Here is a 22,680-nt window from a genome sequence, read left to right on the forward strand (position 1 = left end):
TTAAAAAAAAAAAGAAATAAACTTTAAAAAAAAAAAAAAATTACTGACACTAAGGGCTGCAAACCAAGAAAGGCTGGGAACCTCTGCCCTAACTTTTAAGAAATCCATAAGTCCTCTGGAGTATTCCAGTAATGTTGAGAACATTCTCACCCAGGGGCACCTGGCTGGCTCAGTCAGTAGAGCCCATGACTCTTGATCTCAGAGTTGTAAGTTCAAGCCACGCTAGGTGTAGAAATTACTTAAAAATAAAAATCTTTAGGGGGCGCCTGGGTGGCTCAGTCAGTTAAGTGTCTGACTTTGGCTCAGGTCATGATCTCACAGTTTGTGAGCCCTGCCTTGAGCTCTGTGCTGACAGCTCAGAGCCTGGAGTCCGCTTCAGATTCCGAGTCTCCCTCTCTCTCTCTCTCTCTGCCCCTTCCCTGCTCACACTATGTCTGTGTCTCTCTCTCAAAAATAAACATTCAAAAAAAAATAAAAAATAAAAATGAAAATCTTAAAAAAAATTTTTTTCAATTCTCACCCAGACCCGGGTGGGGGCGGGTCAGAGGGGACACTCCAAAACACAAGGTGATTTAGAAGTCTGTGCCAGCCCCAGGGAGAGCAAGCAGAAAGGGCAGTCCCGAGCGGGGCAGCTGGAGAGAAAGCACACGGCTGCCCAGCTGGCCCACCTCTCCTCCCTGGACCTCAGGGTCCTCATCTGTTAAAGCAAGGGGCTGGACTATGGTGAGGGTGTTCACGAAAACTAATATTCACTGCCCACTGAACACATGCGAGGCACCATTCTAAGCACTTTATGAGCATTCGTTATTTACATTTTACAATAGCCTATGGGGTGGTATTCTCATCTCCAATTTACAGACGAGGAAGCTAGAGTCTGGACAAATAACTTGCCCAAGGTCACTGGTAGGAAGTCTCAGAGGTGGGGTTTTAGTTGGGGAAGCCTGACTCTGGGGTGCCAGCTGCCCCGCCTCACCGAAGGCCTTCCGAGGAGTATCAGCTCTTACATCCAGGACGTTCTCACGTACATTCGGGAGCGTGTAGGTGGGAGCGCGGTCAGCAATCCCCTGACTGCCAAGTCCACAAGCCACTTCCCCCGCTTAACTGCCTGCATGCTGACGCTGGGGATTGACTTTTCTTTCTTAAAACGCTCCCTCTTATTCAGTATTTGTATCCATTTTATTTCATCAGTAAAAACGCGGAAAATAGCAATTCTGTAAATTCTTTTAAAGATCCCGGGAACGTAAGATACGCGCAAAGTAACTCACAGTACTGGGCGCACAGTAGTCGAATAAACAGAGGGGTCCCCCCATTTCCTCGTCGCCATGGAGATACTCTCCCCTCAGTCCTAGATTCCCTTCTCAGCGCTCGTCCAGGCTGCCCTCACTGGTGTACCTTGTTGACGGCTGCTTTCTACCACCTTTATGCCATGTAAATGTCCATCCCCCAATACAACGTTGCCAAGCCTTTCCGGGGGTGTGGATGCCGCAGCTTTGCCTCTAGCCCCTGGCACCGTATCTGGCACAGACCAGGTGCTTGGTAACGGCTGGGTTGGGCCAAGGCCACACTAACCCAATCGGAGGCAGAGTCAAAAGGAGGCTCCCAGAACTCCATGCAGGAGCCAGATGTTCTTAAATGAATGGTTCTTAACCCTCTTTGGGCCACAGACGTCTTTAACACCCAATACATGATAACGGACGCTTCCCCATCCAAAATGTGTGTGCCACACACAGATACACCATTGAACAAAGTTCCAGGAGTTCACACGTTCTATAAATTCATCCACTGGCGAGGATACGAACTTCTACGTCGGCTGATAAAAAGCACTAGAGAGACATGTAGGTACCAATAAGGAACTGTGTCCACGATATGCGATCACATGGAAAATATGGCACAGGACAGCCTCTAGAGTAGTCTCGTTTTAATAATAGCAACTACATGTTTATGTATGCATAAAAAGTCTAAAAAGATGTCAAAGGGCAGCTGCCTCTGTGAACGGGATTGGGGAACAAGGACTTTTGTGTTTTGGGGTATCCTTTGAAATCTTCTATAATGAGCCTGTGTTTATTTGCCATTAAAAGATCAAACAAGGCCTTAACAAAGTGAACAGACCCCCGTGCGTTAAACCCTGGACTTGTGACCAGTCAGCATCTGACCCGAGGCCATGGATGTTCTAGAAGGAGGACCAAGGAAGTGCTGTTGTTCCACATGCTGGATCTTCCTCAGGGAACACTGGAGAGTGCACAGACCCGCTCTGACCTCTGATCCCTGCCCCCTCCCCCAGTGCCTGCTCTACATCCCGCCCCCCCACCCCCAGAAAAAGGAGAGAAAGGAGGGGCTGTCTGCCCACCCGATGGCAGCTGTGTGGGCGGCCCCAAAGCCACCCCACTGAGCTCTTGGGTCGGGGAGGCAGATTCTGGAAGCGGCCAGTTCTGGCCCTGGGGAGCCTACTCGTTGTGCTTGGAGCTTTTCCGCCTGCCTTGGGGAGGTGAGAAATGGAGTATCTGTCTTCTACTATATCAGGGTTGTTTTCCTTGTTGCCTGGGACCCCGGAGAACCTCAGCAGGGCGACAGCTGAGAAGCCCAGTGACTAAGCTCCCCTAGCGCTGGGCACTGGACTCCAGGACACTTCATACTCTCGCTCTCCTCCCACCCAGCCTTCAGGAGGGACAGCTGAGCCTTCTCCGATGGCCCGGGGAGGGCACATGGCCTTGGCACCCAGTGGGAAATGCCGGCCCACGCTGGCGGGCACTCAGCACGTGCCCGGGCCGGCGGGAGGAGGCGGGGGTGGGGCCCGCTCCGTTGACACAGTGTGTCTGAAGTTTGGGGTAATACCTACGGATAGTCCCCCTCTCAGCCCATCACCCGGGGGCCCAAGCTCTCCAACTATAACATCCCGGCCCACCTACAAGCCAAGGAAGCCAGGGTATTCACATCACAATTTGCGTCCTCACCGCTGAAAGCCACAAGCAGCAGCGGCCTCAGCCCGGGGCCTGAGCGTGCCTTTGGTCCTCTTCCCTTTGGGGGGAGCAGAGGGTCCCTGACAAGACCTGCTTGAAAACAAGGTCTACCGGGGAGCTAGCTTATTTCCTTTTGTCACGGGCCAAGAAAACGGCCCCTCGAAACGTTTCTCATTTCAGCCTCTTGCGGTCCTGGGCGCTAGCTCTGAGGCTGAGTTTGGGCCGAGGACAAGGTGGCTTCCAGTCAAGGTGAACTGAGGGTGGGGGTAGGAGAAAAGACACCTGAAGGGGACCAGGGCCAGCACCAAAGTCTGTGTTCTGCTGCGGCTCAAGGAGGCCTCAGTTCCAGGCCCAGCTCTACGGTTCTAGGCAAGGCACGCTACCTTCTCCGGTCCCCAGTTCTACCCCGGTGAAACGAGGGAGCAGGGGAGGCGATTCACGCCCCTGCTCGCATCGATTCCCAGGACCATGAGTCTCTTCCCCTGCCCACTTCCTACAGAGTGGATCGTAGCCAGACTCTGGAGCTAGCCAAGCCTGGGTCTCTTGCTAAGTCTCATTTCCTCATAAGGTCCACCTCCCAGGACCTATTATTCCCGCCAGCAGGAGGCAGAGTCCAAACCGAAATCAGATCTGACGTCCCAAGCGCATGGCCTCGTCCAAGAGGCACCCGTTAGGGGCAGGTTATTGTTGTGGTGGTTTTTACCTTCTGGCCCAGGCGTGAGCAGCCCCACTATGTGGTTTAGGGGTTTCAGCTCAACACGATTGCATGACGAGCCAACACCTTCCAGGTTTGGACTTGCCCCTAAGGGCCCCGGCATCAGGAGTGGCCCAGGACGCGTGCACACTTGCATATTCCATCTGACACACGCACACCAAGTGCAGCTCCCAGGCCGGGACATGTGACCGAGACTGCTCCCTTCCGGCTCCAGCTGACCCCAGGGTGCCCAGCGACAGCCAGGCTCTGTTAACAAGCCAGAGCCATGGCTGCCCTGTGATTGCCCTTGAAAGAAAGCAGAAGGAACACGACAGGCCACCTGCCTGGCTTCCCTCTGCAGCCCCCGGAGCCCAGGCGCACCTTTTTCTTTCGGGCCTACCTTTTTGACCGCACACTGGAAGCCAGTCTGCTTGTCCTGCATCCTGTGCACCTCTCCGAAGGAGCCTCTGCCCAGGCAGGGCTGGCGCGTGGCCCAGTGGACCTCCTCTCGGTACTCATAATCCACTGGCTTGAGTTTCTGGGGTTGGCAGGAGACAGAAGCCAGTTTCAGTGACGAGGGCAGCGGGCGGGACGAAGGGTTACAGTGAGGAAGGCTCTCTGGCTGGTCGTCCTTGCCAGGCTGCTGGGGCAGAGCCCTCACCACCAAAGACACCCCCGGGTCTGAGGCAGGGCTCTGCAGGGGCAGGACCAGAGGGAGTTACAGGAATAAAGTGAAGGCAGTGGACAGCCTCGCCGGCTGCCCAAGCTAAGCCGACCCTTGTGGCGAAAGATCCTTCTCCCCAGACTTGCGGTTGTGGGACACAAATGGAATTGTCGGGGCGCCTGGGAGGCTCAGCCGGTTAAGCGTCTGACTCTTGACTTTGGCTCAGGTCATGGGTTTGAGCCGCGCACGGGGCTCTGCACTGATAGGGCGGAGCCTGCATGGGATTCTCTCTCCTCTCTCTCTGCCCCACCCCCGGCCCCCAACCTCTCTCTCAAAATAAATAAATCAAACTTTAAAAAAATGGAACTATCAACAACCTTGACCAAAAGTATAGCTCCGAAGCTATAAGGTAGAAGAAAGGGAAGGGACCATGAAGAGGGGTGGGGGACAAGGGATCATGTCAAAGATGGATGGAATGAACCCCAGAAATTGAAGTCTGGTAAAATCAGCTTAGAGTTATAAAGCTCTCCAGCAGAGCACTGGAGGGAAAGAGGAAGGCCAGGGGGGAGTGCAGATGGTCAAAATCCTCGCCTTTCATAGCAGGGGTCAGGAGGGAACATGTGCAGTTGATGCTTGCTTATTCCTCTTTCTCAGTATGTGTATCATTCAACACACACACACACACACACACACACACACACACACTCTTCAGCAATAACTGAATAAGTTCGGCAATAACTTCAGAAGAACTCAAAGCAGAAATATCTAAAAAGCCTGAAGAATGATCTGGAGGTGAAGCAGGGGATACCGCCTCTCGCCAGGGATGAGCACTTTCCGACTATCTGATGACGATACAGATACTTCGATACAGAGTGAAGACTATGCCCTGCCCCACCCCGACTCCCCGCAAAGGTGGGAAGTAAAAAGGGTCTGGCAGGTTTCCAGTGATGCTTCGCCCCCCCCAGAACAGGTCCCGCCTGATGGCCGGCTGCTGCTCTGGGCCCCAGAGCGGGTGGTACATGTACCTGCGTTTGGGGGATGGCTTACCTCTGTAAGCAGGACCCCCTCGCTGTCCATCGTTTCAGGGCTGGGCTTCTGGGGCTTGAAACCTCCTGCCGACCAGGTCTTGGCCAGGCTGGCCAGGCTGTGGGCCTGGCCTGAGCTCACACTGCCTTGCAGGGCGTGTACCATGTATTCCTCCACAGAAAACTTGTCATACGGGCCCCGGGACGGGCAGCCGGGCTCCAGGTGTGGGCCGGGCACAGGCTTCTGACCGTCCACACAGGCCAGTTTGCCCAGGTGGGGGCCGGACAGGGGCTGCTGGCTGTCTATACAGGCCAGTTTGTCTAGGAAGAAGGACTCTAAGGGGTGAGGTTTCCAGGGCTGGAGAGGGTGGAACGGGAAGGGATGGGGCAGTCTGCTGTAGGGGAAGGGGTGAGCAGGCTGGGGCAGGGGGCCTAGATCCTGGGGGTGGTGGAGTTTCCACACGTGATTTAGACATTGCAAGGGGCTGATCAGTTTGTGGAGTTCTGATCGAGGCAGTGCGGGCCGCAGGCCCTCCTCAAGCTTCTTGAAACAGAGTTGGCCGAGGCCCGGCTCCTTCAGAGGCTTGGTGAACTGGAGGGTGTTCCTCACATATGGGGGGCCCAGTGGGGACTCATCCTCCTGTGGGGGAAAACACAGGTGGTAGTACATACACAGGGCCAGGCTGAGGCACAGGCACCGTCCCGAAGGCCCCACGAGCCCGGGGTCTGGGGGGCGCTGGTGGGGCTCACCTGCACAGGGACAGTGCAGCTCTCCTGCTCCGGGGTTCTGGGGAGGGGTTTGGCCAAGGCCGCTCCCGCCTGAGCCAGGGACTTGGAGCTCTTCTTCTTGCGTTTCTTCTGGGCTTTGCTGCGACGCTTCCCCTTCCAACACACACGGGCCATTTTGCCCTCGGTTGCGTGGGCCACATTGTTGGGGATCTGATCGAGACTCTCGGACTGGCTGTCAAAAGGGACGGATACGCACGTCGAGTGTGAGGAGGCAGGAAGGCGGAACAGCTCGGGTAACTGCCGTTAGAGTCGTGGAGACCTGAGCTCAGATCCCAGCCCAGGGAGTCCTTGTGTGAACGTGGGTGAGTTCCTAAGCCCCAAGGAGCCTCCATTTTCTCATTTATAAAATGGGTGTAGGATTTCCTGCCATGCAGAGGAAGATGAGGTTTAAAGGAAACCGCTCATTTAGAAAGCCTACCTCGGCGCCTGATCCCAAGGCAAGCTTCCGATAGACAGCAGCTATTACTACCGTGATGGGGTGCACGTGGCTCTCTGGGGGGGGGGGCAGGGAATGGGAGGACGCGAGGTTCTCTCACCGCTCTCCAGGGTGGGCTGCCCCTGGAGAGGTCCCGGGGTCGGGGGGCGTGTGGCTAGGAGGGCCACACTCCCCAGCGGGCATTCTCAGCTCTGACAACAGTCTGTTTCTGTTGCCTCTGGACGGAGGGACGGTTGAGTTTGGGGACCAACCCCCCCCCCCCCCACTGGTTCCTGGAGATACCTGGTTTCTGGGAATGTAAGCTGCTGTATAAACAGACACCGTGGCTGGGCTGATGCCCGGTATCAGGGGAGGCTCCCCTCCTCTGACAGCCTACAGGCTCACTACCACCATGGATCCAAGCTGGCTTTCCCCCTGCCAGGCATTAAGGCATTGGCCACAGAATAGTGTCTGAAAAAGCCGCAGCCTTAGCTGCCCACCCCCCCCCAATGGCCTTATCTTCTGCCCCCTGCAAAGGAGGCAGACTCACACCAGTCTTGGGTGGGGGGGACTGCTAGAGGCCTATGGGCTTCTCCCAGGCACCTGAAAGAAATGGGCCCATCAGAAACCCCCTACTCTGGGCCGAAAGGCATCTGGGGTGGCATAAGGAATCCGATCAAACACTGAGCATTTCTTGGTGCAAAAGCAGCAGCCTTCCCCACAACCTTTTCATCACGAACGCTTTCCAAATCCCCATGATAAAAAAGTCCATCTGTTGGTAGAGGAGGGAACTGTTTTCCAGGTTCAACCTGCAGTTGGCCAAAAACCATCTTTGGGGATGGGGAGCCCGGGGAGCAGACTGAGCCCCCTTCTAGCCTCCTTTCCATGGGGCCCCCCAGCTGTGAATCCGTCGGTCCCTTTCTGATCCCAAACCCTCATCCCTCCTTGGGTGTGTCTCGAAGGGGAAAAGACATCAGCAGGTTTCTCTCATAGTTCGAGCGGCCCCTCGGCGCCTGCGCTCATGGTCACGCACCAGTGGGAAAAAGACTCCTGTTCCCAGCACCCTCCCTATTGATGGGAAACGAGGGGGAGCAGCAAGGACTCCGAGGAGAATAAAAATAAAACGTCAAGCTGATGGGACCCAGAGGCAGTCATCCACACGCCATGAAAAGCTTTTGAAAAGCTTCTTTGGCTGACAGAGCGGTTCAGCCAGGAAAACCTGGGCGGGCTCCAAGAGCTGAACCACAGGTGCTGGAAGAGGGAGCCAGGGGTCACTTGGGAGCGGCCTGAGCGAGCAGCTGGGGGAGGAGGGATGACGCGGTTTCAGTTCCCTGGGCCCCATGCAAGCTGGCCTCCTTACCTGTACTGTTTGGACCCGGCGATGAAAATCCGCTCTGAAAAGGTAGGGCTGAACTCTTGGCTGTTCTCACCTTGTGAGTCAAGGAAAAGAGAGGTTGGACAGGCAGAAAGGAGGAGAGGAAGAAGAGGGACTCAGCACTGAGGAGACAGACATTTTACAGATACCCTCTTGGGCTGCCGTGCCTCGGCCTCACCACCTGCCTGCCGGCCCACCACCCCGCCAACAAGAGCAAAGGGCATGCTGACAATAGGGGGTGATAAGGGTGCCCACCTCACTTCACCGTGGCCCTTAACTGAGATGATCTATATAACACATAACACACCCAACGGAGTGCCCGGCACATAGTAACAGTTCAGTAAGTATCAGCTCTTGTGGACGTCTGTATGTGTGTAAATGCATGTATTATGACCACGGGCATCTCGCTCACTCCATTTTAATTTGTATTCTCTCATCGCTTCTCAAAAACCAGCCAGAAGGAAGCGGAACTCAGGGCAAGATGTGTATAGGTGGGAAAATGCCACCACGAGCTGCCAGGCTCTCCCCCGAGAGGGGGGAGCCTCTTGGAGGGTGGGGGAGAGAGAGAGGAGGACTTCTGGCCTCACCCAGGCACCTGGGGGTTTCTCAGGCTCTGGTGGCAGTCACCAGGCAGAGTCATTTTGAAGTATCTTGGGTGGAAGCAGAAAGGACCAGACCAGGCCCCGCCCTGGAGTGGCCTATGTCCCCTCAACTGGCTCAGCAGGCCCAAGAGCAGGTGTTCATTCTCTAGGGTGGGGCCACCTCAGCATGGAAGGTGGTGAAGGGCCTACAGGCCCCAGAGGGGCTTTCCAGGAGACCTGGCCTTTCCTGTCTGGGGCCTCTCCAGAGATGCTCAGGCTGCCCAAGGTCACAGCACAAGGCTAATGGCCTGCCTGACGATCCTGCCAAGAGCCCTAGGACCTGTGAAGCCTCCCAGCTCTCTTCCCCTGCTCCGGTTGTGACGGGCAAAAGCCTCCCTGCGCCACTCCTCCCTTCTGTGCTCTGTTCCCCGGCACCGTTACGGCTCCTGCTTCGACTCATTCTTGGCCTACCCCCCAGACTGTGTCTTGTGAAAATCTCAGAGAGCCGCTGCCCTGACCTCCCACCCCTGCGCCGTGCCACCCTGGCACAGGGACCGTGCCCACCTGTAGGCCCGCCCACCTGCCCTCTCTGTCCCCAGCCCGGGCCCTTACATTCGGCCTGCGCGATGATGGAGATCGCTGCCAGTCCTCCCTCGGAGCCTTCTTTGGCTGTGCCTTTGGTGATCACGTCGTTCAGGATGTCCCACTTCCCGCAGAACACAGGGCTCTTCTCTACAGCCTCGAGCTTGTTGGCGGGGTTTTGTTTCTTGCCCATCGCCTGTGTCTTCTCCTTGGCCTTGGCGAGCTCCTTCTGCCCGGCCGCCGAACCAGGGGCGCCTGGGCAGGCCATTTCCATCACTGCCATCTCCCAGGCTCACGCTCGCCCTGAGGGACCAGACACAGAGCAGGTCACTCTCGGATCCCACGGGGCCCCGGGCCAGGCTGGGTGGGAGGAGAAAAGCAGGGGGAAAGGCTCTCTGCCTCATACATTTATCTTCCAAACAGCCCAAGTGACGAAGGAGTCAACCTTTCTTGTTCCTTGTGGCACAGGCCCCCACCCCTGGTCCTGTCAGCACACCACCACAAACAGACTCCCCCACTCGGCCCACAAGGAGGATTCCAGCCCACTTCCTCCAGAACCACCACAGCACCGACATCTGGGATTGGTTCATTCTTGCTTTTACAAATACTGGCCGAATCGTTTTCTGTGGTTCATTTTATGGTGAATTTTGCTCCCTCAGAACACGGTGGTACATTCCATACTCCAAAACTGCCAGTCACCCCACTGACTTGCCTTCTTAGAGGAGGACATGTCTACACTGGCCACGATGGCTCTTCTCCAAATGGGGAGAATTAAGTTTTTGTTCTCTTGCAGGAGGTAGATAAATGTATGTGCGTGTGTGTATATAGATTTATGCGTGCATATATACATCTCACACACACACACACACACACACACACACGAAATGTTACAAAGTCTAAAAATCAGCATGCGAATGACAGCGCCTGCACTCGACTCCTTTCCCAGGACACATCTGTCTGTGGCCTTCCAGAAGGAACTGCCATGCTTCCATGTGTAATACTCATTTGCCGACAACCTACGTATCCTCATTCTTCCAGACAACATTAGTAGTGGAATTTGTATTAGAGCCCCCAACGCCAACCTGTACCTCTAGAAATCTGAAGACAAAGCACAGGGCTTCAACTCTCTGGGCTCTCTCTCCAGCGGCCCTGTGTGTTCCCTGGAAACCCCAAGGGGGTGGGAGCCCAGCGCTGAGGCAATCTGTGCAAACAGCATGTGGGCTAGAACTGTCAGGAAAGAGATCTGCGCCGATCTGGGATTGCTCCCATCTGGGAACCTTTTTAAAGACTAGGACTGTGGACTCCCAAAGCGTAGGTCCCTCCTGGGTCATGACTTGCTTTAGACCAAGCCTGAGAAGGCATCACATTCAGACAGGTTTTTAATTAAGTGCTCTCTGCTGGCAGGTTGGTCTAAAGCTGTTGCTAACAGATGGGAGTGCTCCCTGCTGTAAGTGCACTCATTCCGGAACACGCCTCCATGTGCTCGTGGGGCAGAAAGGCAGGCCGTGTGAAGGCGAACCTCTACACCGCTGGCCCTTTGCCCTGGGTGGCTAGAAGCTGACATGGGACGGTGGGGGGCTGGGCATCTGAAGGCCGAAGCCCTCTTCTTCTGGAGTCTGCCTCCCTGCAATGGCCACAAAGCACTGAACCAGCTCCACTGAGCGGGAGGGTGAGGGTGGGATGGGCTTGTTGGTCACTACTAACTTGATCCTTTCATCTCTGCCTTCAAGGGTCTGCTGGCTTTGAAGTCAGAGCAGCTCCAGCTTTCAGCACAGATGCTTGGGTGTGACCCCAAATTGGGATGCTGAGGAGGCTGCATGGGAGGTCTCGTTGTTACCTGATGACCTTAAGAAGTCTAAGGGGTGTTCTGACTTCCAAGTGCCTACCTATCTCAGCCTCTTTACCAGGGAAAATGGGGTCTTAGAAACAAACCCCACGGCACTTGGGTGGCTCAGTCGGTTATGCGTCTGACTTCGGCTCAGGTCACGATCTCCCAGTTTGTGAGTTCGAGCCCCGCATCGGGCTCTGTGCTGACAGCTCGGAGCCTGGAACCTGCTTCAGATGCTGTGTCTCCCTCCCTCTCTGCCCCTCCCTTGCTCATGCTCTGTCTCTCAAGAATAAACAAACAAACAAACAAACAAACAAAAAACGAACCCCAAGCCCTCCGGACCTAACACCACTAGAGGTGTGCCTGCAGGGACCTCAGCAGTGCTTTAATCTCATTCTCACTTGAAGAAACTGATGCAAACCAGGTGGAGACTTGCCCAAGGTCACCCAGCCTCGTGTGGCACTGCAGGACCACAGCCTGGAACCTCCAGCTCCAGGCTGTACTGCCCCCTCCCCAAGTCTCCTGCGCTACAGGCAAACTCAAGGGGGAAACTCACGGCCCTGCCTGGTCAGAAGGCTCCTGAGGGCAGGAATGGTGCCCTCAGAGTATAGCACGGCGGGGCATAGACGAGACGATCGATGTTGGCTGAATGGGGGAATTGGAGGATGACCTTCAGAGACAGGATGATCCCGGGCACCAGGGATAAGGAGAAAGTTCCATCTGAGGAGTGAGACAAATGAGGCCAAGCTGTCCGTGATTGCTGCAGGGGCACCCAGCTATTTGAGAACTGGCTGCGTTGGGCTCACGGGGCTGTCTCTGTCTGACATGGCTCATCGTGAGCTAGAGCCCTCCAGAGAGGCTGGGGGGCGGCCCCTCTCTCCCAGGAGCCGTCCTTTCACCTTGGGGGTTAGCTGGGCCACTGGCCAGGGGCTCTGATCCCCCTCCATGAGCATGCTGGACTCCCCAGGCCCAGAGAAGCTGAGGCTGAGGCAGCCGGGCTAAGGGCCTCCTCTGCAGTTCCCTGATGACTCATCCCACAGCCTGGCAGGCAGAGAGAGGAACAAGCAGGCCGTTGAGAAACTAACCCAGCAGCTGGCAGCTGAACCTGTGAAGGGCACGGGAAAACAGGCTGACCCTCACCTCCCAGGGCCACAAAATCACGGCCTGGGAGCTGTACGGCTTCTCCTGTGCCATGTGACCGTGACTCAGACTCTCGCTGACAGCCTCCAAGTTCAAGAAGCTATTCTCAGGATACTCTGAACTGACAGCAGGTCTCCTACACATTCACACACGCTTGCTGCCCCCCCTCCCCCCGCCTCCTTCCCCACTTCTGTAAGGGGCCTGGCCTACAAAAAACCGGGGTTCTCATGAAGCCTGGGACTGCTGGCCGAGTGGCATTTCCAGCCCTGGGCTTGTTGCCCCGGACCGCTGCCCTACAGCCTTGCCCCTTCTCTCTCCCGCAGCTTGTGGGGTGAAGACTGAGTGGGGGCCAGCTGCGCCTCTGCCTTTGAAGGCGTGTCAAAATCCTGATCCATTACTCAGTCTGGACACCCTCCCCAGCTCCACTCAGGTCTCAAATGCATTCTGCCTCTCTGCTCTCTCGCAGGGCTGAAGACGTGGGCCCTGGCAACAGCCACACCCACTCAGCTCACTGACAAGGCCACGAACAAAAGGGGAAAGAAAGGCGTGGAATTTATTCAGTATCAGACCCGACGTGGGGCTCAAACCCACAACCTGTGAGATTATGACCTGAGCTGAAGTTGGCCGCTTAACTGACTGAGCCACCCAGGCGCCCCAGCCGAGTTGGGGAATTCTTAATGTGGCTTCAAGGACAGCTTCAGGATGGTCTGTGAACCGCAGAAACTACATGCAGTTTGTATTTTTCCAGAGAAGAGGTCCACGGCTTCCATCATAATTTTTAAGGGTCTGACATTCCCCAGAAGGTCACCATAGTCTCTCCAGAAGATCAAGACCAGGGTTAATGCCTGATTTTGGCATTGCTCTTCGTGTCAAGGAAGAGCTCAAAAACACAGCAGTTTCCTACCCGACTGCAAGTTAGAATGGCCTCATGAGTTTTAAAATGCACTCGCCCCAGACATACTGAATCAGTTGCTGGGCGTTAAGCCCAGAATCTGTACTTGTGACAAGTTCTCTGGGTGATTCTGATGCCAAGGGGCCAGAGACTGCCATCTGACCCCTGCTCTATACTGTAAGGCTGTGCCGTCCAAAATGGCAGCCACATGTGGCTCTCTACATTTAAATCAACTGAAATTCAATCACATTTAAACTCAGTTCCTCAGTCACACTAGCTATCATATTGGACAGTGCAGATAGAGAACATCGCCATCACTGCAGAAAGTCCTAACAGACAGTTCTTATTTAAGGCTAGGATAGTAATGTTTTCTCCAACAGCAAAATTTCTGTTCCTGGGATCCTGGGACAGGAGTTTAGACTAAATGAACTGCCGATTAACTGGAAGGTCCGAAAATATGCTTTAATTTGATCTTCAGTGATGATAACCTTTCTAAAATGTATCATATTTCAGTTCCCTCTTTTAGTGAGTACAGTAAAAACACCAGACTAGGAACTAGAGGATAAGAGTTCTAGCTTTGGCAACTTAAAAAAAAAAAAAAAAAAAAAAGGCAGTGAGACCATTTTTGTCAAATGAAATCCTAGCTCAATGCCCAATATATAAAAGAGCTAAAAGCATGCAAATGATAACATGGCTCACATGAAGAAAGAGGTGCTTGCTAAAGAAGGCGGGCGGGAGCCCCACATGGTCAGCTTTCTCTCATCCACCCAGGATTTCCGTGGAAGCCGAGGTCCTCTCTTCTGAGGAAGAAAGCTTGAAAGCCAGTGACCTAGGAAATCTTCCAAGGTTCCTTCTAGTTCCCCAACTAGATTTGTTCCCCAACCAGATGCAACTGATTCGTCAGGATCACTGGAGGGCAGGATGACCGATTCGGAATCAACACTGTCGATATTCACTAAGCACCTACCATTATCGACCTCATTTTCAGATGTGAAGACTGAGGCTTGGAGAAGGTCAGTGGCCTGCCAGAACAGCCGCACAGCTACAAGCTGCAGAGGTGGGGCTGGACCCACGTGGCTGTCTCCAAGCCTGCATGTTCAACCTTGAGCAGACCACCCAGATTCTTCTGTTAGCTGCTCCCGACTTGTTTTGAGAACCAGGTGAGGTAGCGTACATGACACGCCAGGCGGTCTGCCCGGCCCACAGAAGATGTTGGATCAAAGTTCGTTTTCTTGCCCTGTGCCTGGCTCACAAATGCCATCACTGAGACAATGGGACTTCTCCGTGTTGGCATCACAGAGTCAACGTTTCCAGCCGTAGCTGAGGCATTCAACGCACTGAGCCTCGGTTCTCTGTATATAAAAGGGAAATAAAAATCTCCGTTTCGTAGGGTCATCTTGGAAATGTCCACTGCGGGACCAGGGCAGACCGGGGCAAATCCCTGTCATGACTATTTCATCTGGAAGTACAAACTTATCCTCTTCTGAATGCCCAGAGGGGACACATAGCAGAAGCAGAATGACTCAACTTCCTTCATAAGATATTAGTTGAAAACCAATCTTATTCTGATGCTTCCTCTTTTGAGCCTTCAGCTTGCCTGGCCACTAGGCCGCACGGGGCTGGCCTCTGCCTATCAAGAATGAGGGGCTGTGCAGGAAGGGGAACCAAGGTCAAGTGCAAGGCAGCGTGAGCAGGCCTGGCAAAAACAGCCATCTGGCCTGGCAGATCCAGAGATCCCCATGTACACTCAGCCCCGGCTCCCCTTTCTACCCTGCCCGCTCTCCCTAACCTCCCCTACCCCCAGCCTCTGTCCCAGCCAATCTGTCTCTTTCACTTGCCTGAGCGCAGCAGCAATGGGTAAGCCTCTGCTTCTTTTCCTTTGCTCACTCTGACAATACCTTTGCTCTAGTAGACAATACCTTCTTCCTTTATTACTATCCCTCTGGCCCTCACCCATCCTTTATAACCGATCCCCTCAATGAAGCACCTGCATTCACCCCACAAGCGTTCAGTGAGTGTCCCCTAAATGCCAGGGCCTGTACTATGTGCTTTGTCTCCTTTATTGATGAACCTCACAGGAACCTTGCAACGTTGGTGACATTATTCCCATTTTATAGACGAAGAAGTTAAGGCTCTAAGAGATAAGCTGCCTGTGGAAACAAATGAGGCCCAATTTACACAACTAGAGTATCTACCATGGGGTTAGGGCTCAAGCTTTCTGCCCCCTTCCCCTAGGACCTAAGTATTCCCAGTTCCATTCTAGAACAAAAGCTGAGCCACTGCCTGGGTGGCTCAGTTGTTTAAGCATCTGACTCCTGATTTCAGCTCAGGTCACCATCTCACGGTTCTTAAAAAAAATTTTTTTTAAATGTTTATTTATTTTTGAGAGAGAGAGAGAGAGAGAGAGAGTAGGGGAGGGGCAGAGAGAGAGGGCAACACAGAATCTGAAGCAGGCTCCAGGCTCCGAGCCGTCAGCACAGAGCCCGACGCGGGGCTCGAACTTATAGACCGTGAGATCATGACCTGAGCCGAAGTCGGACGCTTAACCAACTGAGCCACCCAGGCGCCCCTCTCACGGTTCTTGAGATCGAGCCCCGTGTCCAGCTCCATGCTGACATCAAGGAGCCTGCTTGGGATTCTCTCTTTCCCCCTCTCTCTACCCCTCCTCTGCCCTCTCTCTCTCTCTCTCTCTCTCAAAAATAAATAAATAAACATAAAAAAAAAAAAACCTTGTTGGCAGAAGTACCTGGAATATCAAGGAACTGAGCAGGATTTTACCCATGTGTCTATTCCTGCTTCTATTTTACTCACAGGGTTGGCCCACTGTTCACAAGAATTTCTTAGCCTGGGTAGGCAGGCAGGAAGCACGAGAGCCAAAAATGAAGGATCTCCGGTAAAGGCGGAATCAGCAATACGCTGGACAGAGTTCTAGCTGAGTTGCACCACCGGGATGTCAGGACTTTCAACCGGATTAGTTGTAACAGGCCATTTCATTTTCTTAAAACAACCACAACAAAACCCCCACATAAATACGTACACGTGGAAACAAGAATTCCAGGAAAGACGGCGCTACCTTCACTGAAATAGTCCCCGAGGGATGTGCTTTGGCAAACAGAAACGTAAGCCAGAGAAATGAGATACAAGAAACAATGGAAGATGCAGGAATCCGTATGACACGTGGGTCAATTAAATTAACAATGGAATTTAAAAAAAAAATGTTTAGGGGCGCCTGGGTGGCTCAGTCAGTGGCACAGGTCACGATCTCACGGTTCAGGGGCTCGAGCCCCACGTCGGGCTCTGTGCTGACGGCTCGGAGCTTGGAGCCTGCTTCGGAGTCTGTGTCTCCCTCTCCCTCTGCTCCTCCACCTGCTCGCACTCTTACTCTCTTTCTCTCTCAAAAATAAATAAAAACATTTTAAAAAATGAAAGAAAGAAAGAAAGAAAATTCCAATACAATATGGTCACGCAATGACCCACACAGACACACAGCAGATGTAATGGGGACACGCGGAGGGGCACCTGGCCCAGCCTGGTGTGTGTCAGGAGGGGCTTCCTAAAGCCCTCGGGCTACATCTCAAGGGGCGAGCAACAGTTGCCCAAGAAAAAAAGGAGAGGGTATTGCAGGTGGAGGGAATGGCAAAAGTTGAGGTGAGTCTAGAAGGAGCCTCAAACAGCTCAAAGTTGCTGGTGGGCAAAGCTGAGGCCCGGGAGCCCCAAGAGAGGAGTTTGCAGATGGCGTCTGGGTACCAGATCACGGAAATGTGTTTGGTCCTGATGCAACTGCAGGGGTTAATTCTTAGCCAGAGGGGTAGAATTCAGAGGCAGAGTTCCAGAAGATGGAAGAACCCACAGGGTAGGGGTAGGGGCAGACGGGGGCGGGGGTGGCGACGGGGGTGGACGTGGGCGTTTAAATGTAAACTGCGCGCTCAGGACAGAACCCCCACCCCACCTCCCAGCACCCTATCTCCCGCCAGGGCTGACAGCATTTAAAGCCGCAGGCCTGGGGGAGGCTGGCTTAACTCCCTCCCTCAGGCCGAGAGGCTGAGCCAGCTCTGGGACCTAGAGACACGTCTGAGGAAGGAGGAAGGAGCACTCTGAGTTGAGACTCAGCCGGAGGAATCTCCAAACCGGCCTCACGCGCCAGCTTGAGGCCTGCTTCCCAGGAGGGCAGTTTCCGCCTAAGCGTTTCCCATTAAGGAGGACAGGAAATGTGAATGCACATCAATCATTAAAATCTCACCGATCAATTGTAAACTAAAAACCTGACATGCCCGCAAAACCTCGGTCTCGCCAAGGCCATGGGTCAAACTGCCAGGGTAAACACAATGTATGGAATGAAATTTCCGACTGTCCCCCGACTGCCACTACACGGCCGCCGACGCCGGCTGGCCCTGCACGTGCAGACACACTACGGTCCGTAGGCCCCTTCAGGTGGTCGAGGCAACCACCTCGTGTCCGTTCACTTCCAGCTTCTCCCAGACCTCCTCCCATCCCAAGCTAATCTCAAAACATCACATCCTTAACATAACCTCAGGTTCAGAGATATCTGTTGGCTGGGCACGGCTTCTGGGCCCAGTATCAATTCTGTGGTCCATAATCTGTCCGACCGCTATCTCCCTAAAAACACAGGGTTTGGCTCTGGCCAGTCTGGTCTCTCCACACCCCACTTGCATGGGACTCAAATCGACAGGTCCCTGTGTGTATTATGTCCTTGTGTGGGTCACCCTGGACATCCTGCTTTTCCTTCACGGACCAAGCTCGCGACTTATGCCTCCAGGAAGTCCCTCCCAACGGTTTTATCGCACTAACGATCTCCATTTCTGACTGCTTATGGCACCGGCTCTCCTCACCATCTCCCTGGCCCTTAACCACACCCTCACCTTCTTCTTCTTCTTCTTCTTCTTCTTCTTTTTTTTTTTTTTCAGTTTATTTATTTTGAGAGAGACAGAGACAGTGCAAGCAGGGCAGGGGCAGAGAGAGAGGGAGAGAGGGAAAATCCCAAGCAGGCTTGGCGTGGGCCTGCGGGGCTCGAACCCACGAAACTGTGAGATCATGACCTGGGCAGAAATCAGGAGTTGGATGATTAACCCACTGAGCCACCCAGGCGCCCCACACTCTCACACTCTTTACTCATCAAATGAAATAATGCAGATGAAACACTCTGGAAATGAGAAACCCTTACACCAAGAGAAGACAGCCATTTCTCGTGCGCACAACTCAAAGAATTGTGTCTAGGTATGGAGCAAACAGAAATATGGAAAAAGGTGCCAAATCAGAGACGCTCAGGGTGTTTTATGGTAAAACTGGAACAAAAGGGTCTAATGACAGGGGGAGGATAATTATTAAATAAATGATGGTACAGCCATTAATAATGTTTACAAATAGTTTTTAACTATAGGGAACAATGCCAATGGAACGCAGAAGTAACAGAGAAAGGATTCAGAATCATATCTAAAGTATGACCCCGCCTAGCATGTGTCCGTCCACGTATTACATCAACCTTTATGAAAATGCAGACACTTAGCATAGACACGCGGCAACAGCTCTCTCTTGGTGTTTAGTGGCGTTTTGATTTTTTTTCAACTTTTTTAATTTTTCCACTTTTTTTCAACAATCATGTATTACTTTTCTGTTTTCATTTTTTTTAACTAAAAAAATTTTTTTAAGTTGATTTATTTATTTCAAGAGAGACAGAAAGAGTGAGTGGGGGAGGGACAGAGAGAGAGAGAGAGAGAGAGAGACCCCAAGCAGGGGACTGAACTCACAAACTGTGAGACCATGACCTGAGCTGAAACCAAGAGTTGGACGCTTAACCGACGGAGCCAGCAGGCGCCCCTCTGTTTTCATTTTTTAACAGATAATGTTTCCAAGTCATTAAAAAAAAAAAACGAAACAGAAAAGATATACAGTGAAAAGTGTAAGTCCTTCTCACCCTTCCCCCATCCCTCTGAGGGGATCCCAGTTAGTGGTTTCTTGTATGTCCCACCAGAGATGTCCTCTGGGGAGTATTACTTTGTATAACAAAAACAAGCTATGACTAGAAAAGGGTCTCTTGGTATGGGATAAGAATTTAAGAGGCATTCTGGCCCATGTTTGTGAGGGGGACTTCATAAATACGTGATGGCTGCCTCCTGCCCCCAGTGGAAACCTCACCAGAATCTCGGTGGTCCCGTCAGTGAGTTCTGGGAGCACGGCTACTAACACAGAAGGCTGGAGACGGGCAAGCCCGTCCTTCTGGTTTTGGTTTTCATTCTTCTCTCTTTCTTGTTTCCCGATGGGGACTGTGGGTTTTATCAGTTATGACTCAAGCAGTAGAAGGTGGCGCTGTCAGCCGTCCTCAGCTCTGATGACCACTGCTTCCCTGCTTTTATTTATAGTCATGGGAGACAAGCGTTGCAGAAGCTGAGGCTGTGTTAGTGCTGGATGGAAGAAACACTGTGCGCACAAGTGGCCCCACAGACAAGGGGACACACAGCGGCCCTGGACCAGACAGAAAGCCACCAGCCCCTCCTTCCCTGCTTACGTCAAGGGTGGGACCTGAGGGGTGGGCTCAGTCTGGGAAACCCAAAGAAGGCAAGTTGTTCTGGCTAATCTCTCCTACCTTCCTGATGTAATATCTGACCCGGTTTCTTTTTCTTTTTTTTTTTTTTAATCTATATTTTGTTTTCAAATACAAAAGTAATACTTGTTCACTGTGCAAATTTCAACCATACAAAGTATATAGAGAAAGAAAGGAAGAAAGAAAGCAAGAAAGCAAGCTTTGCCCCATTGCCTCCTCCCTACAACGTAAGAAACCCTTACATTTGGTATAAATCCTTCTAGGTCCATTAGCATTCATGTACAAACATAGAGTTTGGGACTGGTTTTAAAAGAAACATAGGCTTATACATACACAATATTCTAATTTTTTTTAACGTTTATTAATTTTTGAGAGACAGAGTGTGAGCTGGGGGAGGGGAAGAGAGAGAGGGAGACAGAATCCAAACCAGGGTCCAGGCTCTGAGCTGTCAGCACAGAGCCTGATGTGGGGCTCGAACCCACAACTGTGAGATTATGACCTGAGCCAAAGTCGGATGCTTGACTGACTGAGCCACCCAGGCACCCCAACATACATAATATTGTACAAGTCACATCTTTCACTTAACAATAGATTATGGATACTGTTACATTTCAGTGTATGTTAGATCTCTCTCATTTAAAAAAAAATTTTTTTTGATGTTTATTTTTGAGAGAGACAGAGACAGAATGCAAGTGGGTTGGGGCAGAGAGAGAGGGAGGCACAGAATCTGAAGCAGACTCCAGGCTTCTGAGCTGTGAGCACAGAGCCCGACATGGGGCTCGAACTCACGAGCTGTGAGATCATGATCTGAGCTGAAGTCGGACGCTCAACCGACTGAGCCACCCAGGCGCCCCTCTCTCATTTTTTTTTAATGGCTCCATAAGATTCTATGGTATAAATATACCACCATTTCTTCATCTATTCCTCTACGGATGGACTTACACATCGTTCCCAACATTTCACTCTTGTAAGTAATACCGCAAAAAACCCAAAAACCGAAAAACAAAACCACTCCCCCTGCAACTGTTTATTTACTTCTTTGTGCACTTGTATAGGTTAATTCTGGGTGGTAAATATCTGGGGCTGGAATCTCTGGGTGACCCTTTTTATCCTGGGCTTGCTCTTTTCTCATTTCTATGTGTCAGAAAAGTAGGCAGCATCGATCAGTCCGGGACAGGTGGGTTCCCAAACGTTATATCAGCTATTTACTAGAAAGATGCTATCCTTGCCTTCAAGGTGCTTATAATCTAGTTGGTGAGAATGGATGGCTGGATAAATAAATGATAAAGCAATCACACAACGATCTTGGGATCAGAGGGCCTTTGGAGGTCTTTTATTCCAAGGTATCACTTAATAATCCTGAGGACGGCCATCTTAGCTACATTAACAGGGTGGCCTTGGAGTCAAAAGATCCGAGTTTGAACTGGAGCCTCTACCACTCTGGTGTGTGACCAGGTGCAGATCACTTACTCTGAGACTCGGATGTCTCATCTGTAAAACAGGGATGCTCAAACAAAAACAACAGGATTTTACAGGCCAATTAAACGCAAGAAGCAATCTCTAAATGCCCAAAACTGCCTGGAATAAGCGGGTGCTCTATAAACGTGAGCAAAGCCTCCAGTCAGAAGGAAGCTGTCCCAAGATGAGCAGGCCCTTCTGGGCCTGGAAGTACCAGTTGTCTGAAAGCCCTTGCCTCTGCAGCGCTGAAATCTACCTTGCAAAGCCTCTAGCCAGCAGCCTTAGTATCAGGAGGAAGGTCTGGAACAGATGCTGTCAGAATAGGAGGGGAGAATCCTGAGACCACAGGGCAGAAGCAGTCAGCCAGGAAAGGCCAACCTACCAGGGGGATGTTCTTTGAAGTGCTTTCGAAACGTGCCTTCCAGCTTCTTTCTCTGCTGGCCGTGCCTCAGCTCTGAATGCACTAAGGCACGAGCTGTGGGCGGTGCGTAATGAACCCGGGACCCAGAATTCCTGGGCAGCTCACGCTGAAATTAGCCATCCTGTGGACATCTTCAAGTGTTTTCAACAAGCTGCTGCTATGTGTATACACATTAATTACTCGCCGGTTGTCAATAATAATAAAAATAATAATGGCAGCTATTATTGCATGCTACCTATCAGGTAACGCACGTACTATTTCTTGGGCCCTCACAGTAAGGCTGTGAACAAGGCGCTAATATTGTCCCCTTTATGTGGGGGAAGACACTGAGGCTCAGGGGGTCAAGAGATCAGTGTAAGGCTACTCTGCAAGGAAGTGGCAGAAGCGGGATTTGTACACAGGACTCTTGTCAAAAAGTACATACTCTTAACCATGATGCCCTATTTTCAAATGATCTAAGCTTTAAGAATTGGGGGGCGCCTGGGTGGCTCAGTCGGTTAAGCGGCCGACTTCGACTCAGGTCATGACCTCACGGTCCGTGAGTTCGAGCCCCGCGTCGGGCTCTGTGCTGACAGCTCAGAGCCTGGAGCCTGCTTCAGGTTCTGTGTCTCCCTCTCTCTCTGACCCTCCCCTGTTCATGCTCTGTCTCTCTCTATCTCAAAAATAAATAAACATTAAAAAAAAAAAAAAAAGAATTGAGACCCCCCACACAGAAGCAGCCACAAGCCAAAGGTCTGTTAGTGAGAAACCCAGGGACTGACCCAGGAGGAAGCATCTCAATTAGGGAGCATAAACGCAGTTGGCCGACGTTCTGGAAAAAAGACACTTGAAACGGTGATGGGGGAGCAAGACATGTGGCAGGCTTGTGTTCGTTCCCTAGCCCACCCACGCCCAGCACAGGTATCAGCTAATACATACCTGGGCCCGTCACAAGGACCCATTCTATGACAAAGTTCAGATCTGCTATTCACTTTATGTTTTTAAATGTTTATTTATTGAGAGAGAGACAAAGAGAGAGAAAGAGAGAGACAGGGAGAGGGAGAGAATCTCAAGCAGGCTCTGTGCTCAGCACAGAGCCAGAAGCGGGGCTCGAACCCACGAACCGTGAGATTGTGAACTGAGCCAAAATGAAGCGACTGAGCCACCCAGGTGCTCCAGCCATTCATTTGAGAAAACCTGGCCCCAGGCTATTTCGCTTTGGTTGTTGTTATTGGTTTGGTTCTTTGGTTATTTTTGTGGTTGTTGTTGAAGGGGGGTGGGGGACAGAGGGAGCAGGAAAGAGAATCTCAAGCAAACCCCA

General features: G+C 52.3%; 1 protein-coding gene across 2 annotated transcripts in view; it reads right to left on the bottom strand.

Annotated features, from left to right (window-relative positions):
- The window catches only part of MAP3K14 (mitogen-activated protein kinase kinase kinase 14), a 43,956-nt gene that overhangs the window by 11,011 nt on the left and 10,265 nt on the right, over positions 1–22,680 (bottom strand). Inside the window, exons 2-7 of one of the 2 annotated variants that reach the window (XM_045489256.1) lie at positions 11,467–11,630; positions 9,113–9,385; positions 7,905–7,974; positions 6,091–6,301; positions 5,363–5,980; positions 4,052–4,189 (exon numbers count right to left, since the gene is read on the bottom strand). In XM_045489256.1, the coding sequence (XP_045345212.1) occupies positions 4,052–4,189; positions 5,363–5,980; positions 6,091–6,301; positions 7,905–7,974; positions 9,113–9,365 (1,290 nt within the window). In that variant the 5' untranslated portion in view covers positions 9,366–9,385; positions 11,467–11,630. The remainder of the gene's footprint in view (positions 1–4,051; positions 4,190–5,362; positions 5,981–6,090; positions 6,302–7,904; positions 7,975–9,112; positions 9,386–11,466; positions 11,631–22,680) is intronic. The other variant, XM_045489255.1, reaches the window with a different exon arrangement.

This window comes from Leopardus geoffroyi, chromosome E1, assembly GCF_018350155.1.
Source record: "Leopardus geoffroyi isolate Oge1 chromosome E1, O.geoffroyi_Oge1_pat1.0, whole genome shotgun sequence".
Lineage (NCBI taxonomy): Eukaryota > Metazoa > Chordata > Mammalia > Carnivora > Felidae > Leopardus > Leopardus geoffroyi.